At 44.9% G+C, this 12424-nt stretch overlaps 3 protein-coding genes across 4 annotated transcripts; 1 reads left to right on the top strand and 2 right to left on the bottom strand.

Annotated features, from left to right (window-relative positions):
* Positions 1–279: 279 nt before the first annotated feature.
* Positions 280–8290, top strand: ADD1 (ADD domain-containing protein 1). Of its 2 annotated transcripts, XM_017155513.3 has the most exons (5): positions 280–710; positions 778–1246; positions 1850–3147; positions 3819–4769; positions 4834–5515. In XM_017155513.3, exons 1-5 carry the CDS (start codon positions 617–619, stop codon positions 5379–5381), a joined length of 3360 nt encoding a protein of 1119 aa, XP_017011002.3. In that variant the 5' UTR covers positions 280–616; the 3' UTR covers positions 5382–5515. The 2 variants fall into 2 exon arrangements, with proteins under 2 accessions (XP_017011002.3, XP_070068002.1); XM_070211901.1 differs by lacking the exons at positions 3819–4769; positions 4834–5515 and adding an exon at positions 5612–8290 and having other exon boundaries at positions 294–710.
* LOC108066798 (beta-1,3-galactosyltransferase 1) lies at positions 8204–9706 on the bottom strand. Its single transcript, XM_017155483.3, has 2 exons — positions 9479–9706; positions 8204–9414 (listed from the first exon to the last, which is right to left on the bottom strand). Exons 1-2 carry the CDS (start codon positions 9624–9626, stop codon positions 8312–8314), a joined length of 1251 nt encoding a protein of 416 aa, XP_017010972.3. The 5' UTR covers positions 9627–9706; the 3' UTR covers positions 8204–8311.
* Positions 9707–10920: 1214 nt separating this feature from the next.
* Positions 10921–12397, bottom strand: LOC108066832 (beta-1,3-galactosyltransferase 1). Its single transcript, XM_017155521.3, has 2 exons — positions 12226–12397; positions 10921–12174 (listed from the first exon to the last, which is right to left on the bottom strand). Exons 1-2 carry the CDS (start codon positions 12395–12397, stop codon positions 11066–11068), a joined length of 1281 nt encoding a protein of 426 aa, XP_017011010.3. The 3' UTR covers positions 10921–11065.
* Positions 12398–12424: the final 27 nt, after the last annotated feature.

Raw genomic sequence — 12424 nt, 5'->3', positions numbered from 1 at the left:
CCTGCATTTAATGAGTTTAGAAATTATAATAGAAGTTTAAGGAATATAAATAAAAAAAGTTTTGGAAAAATGTATTTTTTTTAATGTTTTTTAGCTAAAAGATCGTTGTTTTTGGGTGGTATTATGGAACTTTTTCTATTTTATGGATAAGAGAATTCTTGTGATATCTGGGGATGCATTCTTAAGCGGTTTGCCCTGGAAAACAGATATAGAGTATCAGTCCAAACTTGTTATATACACTTCGTAGAATGAACTTCGGCTCCGAACCGAAGTGGCAGCCATATTGAAATTTCAACCGAATGGCTAGCTGTCATTCTCGGGTGAAAAAATCTTTTCTTTCACAATTTCGACGAGAACTGCTGTGCGTTATTCGGTTTTAAAACATCTAAACAAATTCGTTATTTGCCGGTTGCCACAACTAATAAAAAATAAACACGCGCCGCTTGCAGAGTTGTTGTTGTCGTTGGCGAACAGCAAAATTGTGTGTGATTAGCGCGCCGCTTCTTATTTTCAGCGGCGGCAGCAGCGAATTGTGAATTTGTTAGGTTTTAAGTGCTAAGATTGGTGCGGATCGTAGGGTTCGCAGGTCCCAGGAGCAGGACAAAGACCAGGAACCATGAGCGGCAGTACTCCGGGGGGCGAAAGTGCCCTGGTGAAGGTAGCGACGCCTTCGCCATCGCCGCTGGCCAGACTAGATGTGGACTATACGGGTGAGTGTACCTCCTGGCGACCACCACCCATGTGGCAGATCAGTAACTCTGCAATTCGCCACGCCAGGTTCCAAGTTCGAGATGCACTCGTCGCTGTCGGACGAGGAGCGCCGGTTCTACCTGAAGATGTACCCCAACGTGGATCTGGTGAACCAGCGGAAGGTGCACTGCACCGTGTGCAAACTGCATCTGGGCACAGCGCCAGCCTCCGAGAACAACATCAAGATGCATCCGATCCTGCGAGTGACGCACTGCGTCAAGTGCCATGACTTCTACAACAGCGGCGAGTTCTCCAAGGGCGAGGACGGCTCCGAGCTGTACTGCCGCTGGTGCGGCCAGGGTGGCGAGGTCTACTGCTGCTCCACCTGCCCGTACGTCTTCTGCAAGTCCTGCATAGTCAAGAACCTCTCCAAGGGCGTCATCGTGGACATCGAGCAGAACGAGCACTGGAACTGCTTCAGCTGCACCTCCAAGATCCTCTGGCCACTGCGCGCCCAGCACTGGGCCCTGGTCAACTACCTGCAGACGCAAAAGAGGTAGAGGCACAGCCCTTACATTCTAAATTTAAGATTATTCTAAGGTGGAATAAGGTATTCTGAAGGAATATGTTTTGAGGTCTTAGTCTTGTTCGTTCATTAATGTTTTCTCTGAAAGATTAGTTTAAGCATGAATAGATTAGTTTAAGCATTTACGGAATGTATTCATTATACGTCTCTATCCTGTCCTTTAGATATTCTAAGATGGAATAAGGTATTCCAAAGGGAAATTTTTTGAAGTCTCAAGGTAGTTTTCTCGTCCGTTTGTTAAATTTAAAGTAGGAATAAAACCTTGAAATTGTATCAGAAATCATTGTTTTAACCCTGCTTTAAATTTAACAAACGGACGAGAAAGCGGCCTTTAGTCTTGTTCGTTTATTAAGGTTTTGTCTGAGAGTATAGATTAGTTTAATGTATTTATTAGAAGTCTCTATCCTGTCCTTTAGATCTGACTCAATAATAATTGACTCTTTGCAAGTTGCATAAAATCAATTTAAAAACCCCGTATTAAGAATTTTTATAAGGCATGCCAATTCAAGCATTCCTTAAAACTACCCTTTTATGAATTTACAAATTAAATCCCACTTACCCTCATATTTTCAGAGCCCTACAAGGCTTGCAGCTGCCCGAGCTGGAGGCTCGCCGCCAAATGCTCAAGGATAACAGCAACTGCTGCCGTTTGGCCAAGTCGAAGGCCAGCAGCTTATCCGACTCCATGGAGAGCTTGGAGTCCAATGTCTCCAAGCGCAGCCACGGCAGCTCGGTGGGCTCGACCAAACGAGGATCCCTGACCAAAGCCGCTCCATCGGCACCGCCGGCCAAACGTCCAAAATCTTCCAACGACGAGGTGGTCTGCACACCGGATCTGCTGAGCATGCTGGAGCCGGACTGCCAGCTCTCTGTGACCCCCAAACCGGCTGGCCGTCCGCCGATGGCAGCGTCGAATATTACAACCACTCCCAGGATTGTCACCGTCCAGCAGAACTACCAACCGGGACCAAGTTCCAGCAGCAGCAGCAGCAGCAATGGTGGTGCCAGTGGGTCCTCCGCGATGGCAATGCCGCGTAGCAGCCTGCCACCGCCGCTGGTGCTCAGTGGATCGGGGATTCGCTACCGCCAGAGTTCTCCTGGTGGCGTTGTGCGACGCACCGTGGTGCCCAACTCGGTGAAGAGCGCCGGGCCAGTCTTCCACACCATCAATGGCTACCGGGTGGATTTGAACAGCGCTGCGCAGCAGGACTCCTACCGCCTTCCCAACGGACGTTTGATTCAGGTGAAGCGCCAGTTGCCTCAAGCCACCGGTCAGCCCTCGCCACCGCCACCTCTTCCTGCTCTGGCTATACCTCCCGTGGGTCCTGGCGTGGTCATCCGGCCACGGCCTCCGATTCCGTCTAACCGGCCCTCGCTGCATATCAGCAGCTACGGCTCCAACATGGGCATCTACAACCCGCAGTCGGGTCAATCGCAGCGACCGCCGCAAGTGCGAATGGCGAGTGCCATCCAAGGGCCTCCAGCCGTTCCAGGTCCGCCGCCGAGCGCCAACGGGGGCCTGACGATTACCCCGGCACAGCCTCCAACTGCGAAGGGTCCAACGCTGGTGCGTCACATGTTTCCCAACACGACGATGGGACAGGCACGCGCCCAGCTGCAGGAGCAGATCTTCGCCGCCATGGAGATCTGCACCCATCTCACCGGCAAAGTGGTCTCGCTCACCCACTCGAACGCCTACAACCAGGTGCGCAACTTCCTGGAACTCAAGGAGCTGTACATCCACATGTCCTACTTGATGACCTACGCCATCGGGCGGTTCAAGAATCTGCAGGAGAAGTGTCTCGTGGACATGCGGGAGAAGGGCTTCAAGAACGACGCCAACAGTCTGGAGAACGGTCAACTGGCAGCCGGTGAGTTTAAAAATTATATATATTTCAGAAAGCTTTTGGTACTCTATATACTCAAGGGATAATTGGCAGATCTCAATATTATAAGGTTTATAAGTAATTAAATGTTTTCTTAATAAATTATTAAGTAAATAGAAAATAGCAAGTTACTTTCTAGAAAGCAATTAAATTTCCTTTGCTTTAAAATGTATGCCTATGTAAGTTGATAAAAAGATATTTCATGTGAGTTAAAGTTGGTCAGTTCTTGGGTACTGAATAGTTAGTATATTATTGAGTAATATTTACTCAAATTTAAGTTGATAAAAAGATATTTTATGTGAGTTAAAGATTGCCAGTTCTTGGGTAATGAATAGTTAGTAGTAACTTCATCACTTGGTGGCCAGAATGTCCCATTTCCTGTCTTTGGTGCGTATTTTCGACACATGGACGGGATTTAATTTCCGTTTTCGTTTCGCGTGTGTGTTTATTTTGATCGGATGGCGATGAAGATTTAAAGGCTGCATGTAAGTATGCTGTGTTTATGAAAAACTCTGCGAGTTCCATTTCATTTGCTGCGATGAAGAGATTTTAATTTTAGCTTGGTCCATGTGTTTGCAAAATACCATCCAGAACAGGCAATGGAATAGAACCCGGCAGCAGTTTTTCCAGTGAGGTTAATCTCTCGCTTCTTTCAGCCGTCGACTACGTTTGCTACGGCCAGCTGGACGACGTGGATCTCTTCAACACGGGCTGCAATAGTTTCCACAATCAGGTCTATGAGTACCGAAAGAGTCTGCATGCCAATCTGAAGGATGGCGAGGACTGCGAACCTCTGCCGCCGCTGATGCCGCTGGGAGTTCGAGCTGAAGGCGATCCCATCGATGAGCCGGAGGAACCGGAAATAGTGCAGGAACAGCAGCGAGGCGATCCAGGAAAAGACAACGTAGAAGCGGATGATATTGACTACGATGAACCGGACGATTTGGATGATGATTTGGAGGACGATGACCTGGACAACGAAGAGTGCGGCGAACTGGGCACCGAGGAGAGCATGAATCGCAACGAACAGGCTCACGCCTACGATCGCAAGTTGACCCGGCTCCTCCGCGAGTATCCATCGTTGTGGTGCACCCGACACCCCGATTACGGAAAGAAAGAGGTCACCAACAAGCAATGGCGGGTGATTGCCAGCCACTTTCCGCGCGGCGACGACATCAAGCTACGCTGGAAGAACGTGCGGAAGCGATACGTTCGTATCGAGAGGCGACTGAAGCAGGGAAAGCGTTTCAAGGGCTACTTTGATAAGGCCACCAACTATCTGGAGAACAGGGATCGGCCGAGAAGCGAATGGCTGGCGGTGGACTGCGGCGAGGATGATGGCGATGGCTTCGAGCGCAAGCACCTCGACGTAATCGAGAACACAATGGAGCAAAAGGCACTCAAGCAGCCAGCGGTAAAAATCAAACCAAAAGGTGGCTCTCGAGTGCCCATGCGTCCGCTCGAGGTGCGTCCCATTGATCAGCGCATCATAACCTTCGCCAAAAGCCATCCAGTGCTCTGGCGTAAATCCGCCGATCCCGAGTTCAACAGTATTGACGAACAAACCCGCAAGTCCCTGTGGCAGAACTTCTGGAAGTCTGCACCCAGTAAGTTGAAATAATCAGCCCTATAATCAAGCTTTAATCTCTTGTCATACTGTTCATTTTCCAGATTATGCCTGCGAGTATCTTGTGGAGCGCTGGCAGCAAATGTACGAGATGTACAAGTCCTTCCGCCTCAAGAGTATCAAGGACAAGGGCATCTTTGCCAATCTGGAGCTAAAGTACTCAAAGTACTTGGCCAGCTTGTACTTCCTGTACAAGATCGACGAGCAAGACCTGCGCGACGAGTTCGAGCCGCTGCAGGATTGCGTGCCGAAGGGTGCAGACTCCGCGGGAAAGCTAAAAGACATGCCGGATGACAAGCAGTTCTCCCAACAACTAGTTCTGGCCATGCGGGCCTATCCCACACTCTGGAATCCACGCCATGTGGACTACAGCGATGTGGGAGCCAGAGAGCGGCTCTGGCCGGAAGTGGCCAGGCGGTTGCCCCGCTTCAAGAGGGATGCCCAGGCCTGCAAGCTCCGCTGGCAGATGGCCAAGTTTGCCTACGAGTGCTACTGCCGCGAAATGGAGCGACATCCACGGGTCAACGAACGAAAGCTTCAGAAGCTGCGTTGCAATTTTCCGCTCGAGGAGATGCGCTTCCTGAACATTTAGACTCGACATTCCAGTCCTTTTCTAGGCTTAGTTTTTTGTACTTTGAGATTATAGCTTAAGCTTAAGTAAACAGTATTTGCCAACATTGCCAGGAGCCATACTTACAAATATAAATTATTTCTTGATCATTGCAAGCTGTGTTGTAAAATTTATGGATCTCGGGGTTATATTTTAAATATCTTATATTTTTTAAACGCTTTATTTTATTAACTTTCACCTTTGCCTTACAGAGAAACAAGCCAGCGATGACGAGGATAACGAGATCGAGATTGTGGAGCCCAAAACTGACACCATTACCATCGATTCGGACAACGAAGATGACACGCCCTCGACTTCAACGCAACAACCTCAACAGCAGGCTATTATGAAGATAACTTCTGTGACATCGGCGGCACCGAAAAGCGAACAGGTGGAGAACCAGGCCGACATCGATGTGGCAGCCTTTAGCTCCACGATATTGGCCAGCCTGCTGGAAGTGGAGCTCCAGGAAGGCTCCACTGAGCCGAAGTCCGTTTCTCCTGGCCAAAAGAAACAGCCGCGCAAGAAGACAACGAATAAGCCAAACCCGGCTCTTCTGCAGCTAGAACGCCAGCGCATGGAGGAGCTGAAGAAATCCGATGCCAAGCTGAAAATGAAGGTTGTGGTTAGGTTAAAGCGAGCTGAGGATGAGTTCGAGGTGGCCCGCAAATGGGTTGAGGAATGCAGGAAAAATGCTGCCAAGGAAGTGTCATCAAATGATGCAACCAAGGAGCCAGCGAAGGCGCCAAGTGAAAAGGCAGCAGACTCCACCAAAAAGATTTCGGAAAAACAGGAAATTAAAGAGAAAGAATCCTCGGACAAGAAAGATTCTATAAAGGAACAAGGCGAGGAAAAAGTGACTGTCGTTGATAAGGAAAAGTCCAAAAATAAGGAAAAAATTGGAGAAATATTGAAAGCGGCAATAAAAGCCAAAATTGGAGAAAAGGAGAAGAAATTGGCTAAAGAAAAACTTGCACAGGATGAAAATACAATTGACAAAGAGAAGAAATTAGAAGCAGATAAATCAAATAAAGAAAAATTAGTAACAAAAGAAATAGGAAATAAAGAAACATCAGATATAGAAAAGGAAAAAGTAGCTGAAAAGATAGAATCCAAAATTGTAAAGGAAGGAATTGAGGAGGAATCCTGTCAAGTCTCAAAAAAAGGTAAGGATGTCAATAGCAAAGAAGTTTCGGAAAAAAAACAAACTGAAAATACAGAAATGGAAGTAGATTCTGAAATAGCTTCGGAAGAAAAACAGGCTGATCCCAAAGAAATTGACGTCGACTCCGAAAAAAAATCAGAAAAAGAGCTGAGTGGTGCTGCAGAAATGGAAGTAGAGTCCGATATTGTTTCAGAAAAAGAAAAGGCTGATAAACAAGAAAAGAAAGACGATCTTGACCCAGTTTCAGAAAACAAAAAAGCTGAAAAAGATACAAATCAAAATACGAAACCATCTGTAATTAAGGAGGATGAAAAGAAGCTGCTCAAAGAAATGTTTTCTGAGGACGAAACGAGTGAAATAGAAGAAGTCACTGAAAAACCGCTTGAAAAATCTAAAGAGAAACTGACCGAAGAACTCACTGAAAGTGAAGTGGCAAAGGACGCTGAAAAGGATATTCCAGTTGATGAAGCTAAAGTTTCAGAAACTGAGGCAGAAGCAAATCAGGACAACGTCGAGGAGGTTGAAAAAAACCTGGAGAACGAACCCATAGTTGAACCCATGGATACTACCAACGAAAATGACCAGCCTTCCGCAGCGGAACTCATAGAAAGCATGGACGTAACCGAACTGGATGAATCTCCCAAAGAACTACTAGATTGCGCCATAGACGAAGTCATTGCCATGGATGGCAATGAACTCAGTGCAGCCACAGAAGAGTTGATGAAAGCTTTAGACAGCCCCGGCGTTCTGGCTTCCGAAAATGCAATTGAAGATGAGACTGACTTGGATGCAAACGATTTAATTGAAAATATCCCACTGGAAACTCCGGAGCCACCTGAGATTCTGTTGAAAGAGGACGAGAGCGAGGTATCGAGTAAGTCGGATCCACCGACAGAGACTGAACAAAGTGAGACACCTTCGGGCAGCTCCGGCGAAAATGGTGACACCGAAATCGAATCCACCCAGGAAGCCAGTGAGTGTACTGCTGATTCTGCACAAGACGAGCCCGCCACGGCGCAAATTGTTGGCTAGTTTGTGTTGATCATTCGAGGTCCCGCCGACGAGGAATCATAGCATTGGACCTCAAAACCTTTAACTTAGATTTTCTACTAGAATTTAAATGAAAGACAACTAACACTGCGGATGTAAAACCAAACAAGAAAAATCATTAACACCACATGTTTCATGTAAATACTTTTCAACCATTTCTAATGGTATATTATTACGCAATTGTAGATCTATTGTCTTTAATTGTTTCTTTTTGACTTTTTATTTCAATATACTTCAATATTGACTTGTAAAAAAAAATTTTTCATATTATTTGCTTGTGGGCCTGATATTATTGTGAATATCAAACAAGCGCTAAGCTCAGCTAAGTTAACAGCTTTCAGAATGTCTGAAAGTGCACAAACTAAAATAATTATTTCTCTCGTATTATTTGTATCAATCATTGGACTTTTTAATAATTGCGCATAACAATAGGTTAAGTGTTGCATTTTAAAATGCATTGTTATGTTTCCGAAAAAGCTTAAAAAGCCTGAATTTATCGGGCGATTCGAGATTTGAAACAATATTTTTAGCTTCTCTCAATGTTCATTCATAATTGGGTAACCAGAAATAAATGGAGTACGACAGCCGATTGAAAATAAATAAGTAATTAAGCTATTAATTGATATTGATATAAATGTGTAAATCTAAGCTTATCTTATGACTAATAAAAGAACTAGCATTAAATGTAGTCAATATCCTAACAGTGCGATTTCTTTGCTATTTGGCTTTTGATGAAGTGACTGTCTGGCGTTGGACATTTAATGCTATAGTTGGCAACAAAATTCCAGGCCTCTATCATTCTAGTCTCTGGCACCGGGTGAAGGGAAATGGTTCCCTTGAATATGCACAATGGCTTCTGGTAAACATAGTTGAAGAGTGGATGGTAGCGTCGCTGGATTCCCGCCTCCTCCGCACAGATTCCAGTGACAAAGACGTCCTCGAGATGAACGAGCGATGTGGTGAGAGATTCCTTGTACAACCGCTTAACGACATCGATGGATAGCAGATAGCCTGTTCCGGACAGATACTTTGGGTACTTTGCACCCTGAAAAATGTATTTCGGCATGTACCAAGGACTGCTCGCATCGAAGTTGGCCTCCATGTTGCAAAACTTGTGGCCGTACATTACTTCGTCGGTGGCGCTTAAACGATTCCACGGCGACATTACTTTATAAGTGGTCCGGAAGTGATAGCCCACCGTATCTTTATACAGGGGGATTGTACCCCCCAGCAGGAATTGGAGCAGATTGGGCACATTTACAAATGTATCATCGTCGCATTTCAGAAAGAAGGCGGATGTGTTTCCGCAACTTTGGCTGATATGCTTTAAAGCCATCACCGATTTTAAGGTCAAGTTGTGGTAACTGTCTACAAAGTCCTCTTGGATGATGTCGTTATGACGATTGGCCTCTCTGGACAACTTTTCATCTTCCCGCATGGACTTGTGCTTGGATCGTCCAACTATGAACACAATACGCACACTGGCGGTCAGGGAGTGACCCAAAACACTGATATAATCCGCGTAGTGCCTTAGACGATCTTTCATTATGGGCAGGTATTTGCCTTCGAGGTGACCATGAAGCTTCACAAATTCTTTATAATTAAAATCCCTGGTATTTCCCCATGATTCCCGGATAGTCTTCCGTTGAGCAAAGTGTTCTAGGCTGGAGCAAACCGCAATAACCAGAAATGTTTTGATCTTGCAGAAGTCCTGAGGCACTATTAGCGCTGTGTTTTTCTTTTGGTCCAGATAATCCCCTATTTTCAGGGGCTTCTCCCGTTCCCATCCCGGCAATTCAGCTGAGAACAATAAAATTCAGAGTGTAAGAAATGCAAATACGTAATTCCTTACAGTTGTTCTTACCCTGTCGGTCGGTATTATCCTTATATTTCACTACATGACCTCGGTAAATGAGGAATAGGACCAGCAGTAGAATCAGGACTAATTTATAACGACGGATAAGCCTCCAGATCCTTGGCCGATACAAGCTCAATCGCTGCAGCATCCTCATAATTTAAAATATATTTTATTTTGTGAAAAACTAAGTATACAAAGTTGACTGAATATAAAAAGGAGTAAAGTTTTTTCTTTTTTGTCGATTTTTGGAGCTCAACAGCCACTCGCTGAACACAATTTTTTTTATGGGTTTTTGGTATTGGGATTAGTTAGAATAGGGGTTAAAAGCAGAAAGCATCATTACACTGCAAGAAATGTTAAAATGGCTCGACGGAATACAATTTTCTGTAAAACTTAGTCAGTTCATTGGAAAACTCAATTTCGAACTGAAAATTGACGTCGAATATCTCGATACAAATTTTAAAAAGTTGTTAAAATAAACTTTATTTATTGTTCTTTGATGTGATGTAACAGAAATATATATTTGCACCACAACAATTCGCGTAATGATTTAATTTTCCTCGATTTACTGGGCAATGTCTGTGATAAGAGAAACAGCTTCGGCACCACCAACATATTTTCCATTCTTGAACAGTTTGACCACGCCTTTCAAATAACCTCGCGGCATCATGGTCGGCCAACCGTCAGTATTTGCGAGCACCTCCTTGAAATAGTAAATCCCCTTCGGCACGGGACATGGGCGGGTGTGTATGGGAAAGTCCGTGTTTTCCCCGTACTTTAAGGTCTTTTCAATATACGACCAATGGGAATTTACGGCATTACAGAATTTTTGTAAGGGAGCAGAAAAGGGGAGCTGTTTGTAATCGCCACCGCCATTGGAATCGATGAAACTGTCAACAGACACTGAATATGTATTATCAATAATTTCCTTTACTTCCACAGTACCATTTGCCTTGCGATCTCGTCCCAAAAATCGAACTTTACTCAAATCAACAAAGTCTGGGCCCGTTACTTTAACTGATATAAAACGTATATCGTACGTTTTCGGAAGATAGGTCTGCAAAAATTTAATTTTATTTAATCGAATAGGTGTTTTACAATTACTCACGTGAGCCTTGCCGATCAACATTAGTAAAATATAAAAGAGAGCGTCCTGCATTGTTTCACCTCAATAAAGTTATACCTTTAAACTGCATAAATATGGACTGGTTTTGGATATTTATAGGGCCAGTGCTGGCTTTCAATTCTACATTGTACATCTTTTTTATCTAATAGTAATTAATTAAATATTACATTTTGTATTAATTAAGTTGTTACTGCCAAGCAATATAATTTAATTAAGCTATCTACCCATCTACTACATAGACTGTTGTTGTTACAACGAAAATAGGGTTAAAAAAATGAAAACATGATTACAACTGATTAATAAAACTAAATAAGTATAAAAATAATGTTTAAACATAGAGATCGGTATATATTTTTTGCAAAGTCTTTTGCAATTCTGGACATTAATATTGTGTCCTCAATTTTTACATATTGAAATTTTTAATGCACAGATAAGTCCGTTAATATTTAGGATTTATGTGAATAGTTTTAACACCTTTGCTTCTTAAGCAGACTCGTCTGGAAGCCCTTTTCTGGCGGAGGGCATTTGCTGCTGTAGTTGGTGACTTGGTACCAGGCGTCCCACATCATATAATCCTTGGCACGGTGAGCGGTGAAGCATCCCTTGAGGGTGCACTGCTCCTCCTCCTTAAACGGGTAGCTGGACCTAAAGAGCGGGTGGTTCGTCCGCTTGATCCCAGCCTTCTCGGCACACAATCCAGTGATGAACAGGTCCTCCAGGTGCACCATCCTGGTGGCCAGCGCGGCCTTGTACAGACGAGGCACCACATCGATGGACGTCACGTAGCCGGATCCGCACAGGTATGGCGGGTACACTCCGCCCCTGAACATATACGATGGCATGTACCATTTGTTGAGCTTATTGGTGATCGGCGGGACGTTGCAGTACTGGCGTCCGTACATCACCTCTCTGCGGGCCGTCAGTCGTTTCCGTGGAGAGGTGACCTGGTAGGTGTTGCGGTAATGGAAGCCCACAGTGTCCTTGTTCAATGGAATCGTTCCTCCGAGCAGAAAGTGCAACACATTCGGTATGTTTACGAAGGTGTCGTCGTCGCACTTAAAGTAAAACGCCGTCGAGTTTACACAACTCTGGCTGATGTGCTTCAAAGCCATCACCGTCTTGATGGTCAGATTATTGTAGGTGTCCATGAAGTTCTCCTGGATGATATCATTATACTTTTCCGCCTCGGAAGCAACAGCCTCGTTTTCAAGCAAAGAGTCCCAGTTTCTGCGGCCCAAAATGAAAACGATTCGAATGGAGGCCTTCAGGGAGTCTCCTTCGCCACTCAGATACTCGGCGTACAGTTTCAGGCGCTCGGGGAGCACGTCTAGGTATTGCCCCTTGTTGTAGCCATGGAGCCGAACGAAGGACGAGTAGTTGAAGTCTGTGGAGTTGCCCCAAAGCATACGGATGGCACGTCGCCGTTCAAAGTGATGGACGAAGGAGCTGACTGCGATGGTCAGAAAGGCCTTACTTCGGCAAAACTCTCGCGGGACAATTAAAGCCGTATCCTTGGCTGGATCCAGGTAATCAGCTATACTCCTAGGCGTTTCACGGCCCCAACCCGAGAGAGAAGCTGTTAAAAGATTATAATTAGTATCAAAGTATTCATCTTTGCTTAACTTACCGTTTCGCTTGGTAGGATCCTCCTTCAAATTAAATATCCTGTACGCCACGTAAAGAATAATCAGAATTTTCACGATATCCTTGTACCTTCTGACAAGCAGTCCCCAGATCATTTTCACGAGTACTCGGAGACGTTGCTGTCGCTTAAACTCCCCTAAGCACTTGAAATTCATTTTTTCAAGTAGTTAATCTTAAAATTG

Source organism: Drosophila takahashii, chromosome 2R (assembly GCF_030179915.1).
Source record: "Drosophila takahashii strain IR98-3 E-12201 chromosome 2R, DtakHiC1v2, whole genome shotgun sequence".
Lineage (NCBI taxonomy): Eukaryota > Metazoa > Arthropoda > Insecta > Diptera > Drosophilidae > Drosophila > Drosophila takahashii.
Note: the sequence above shows the minus strand (reverse complement) of the source record. Positions and strands in the feature narration are given on the sequence as shown.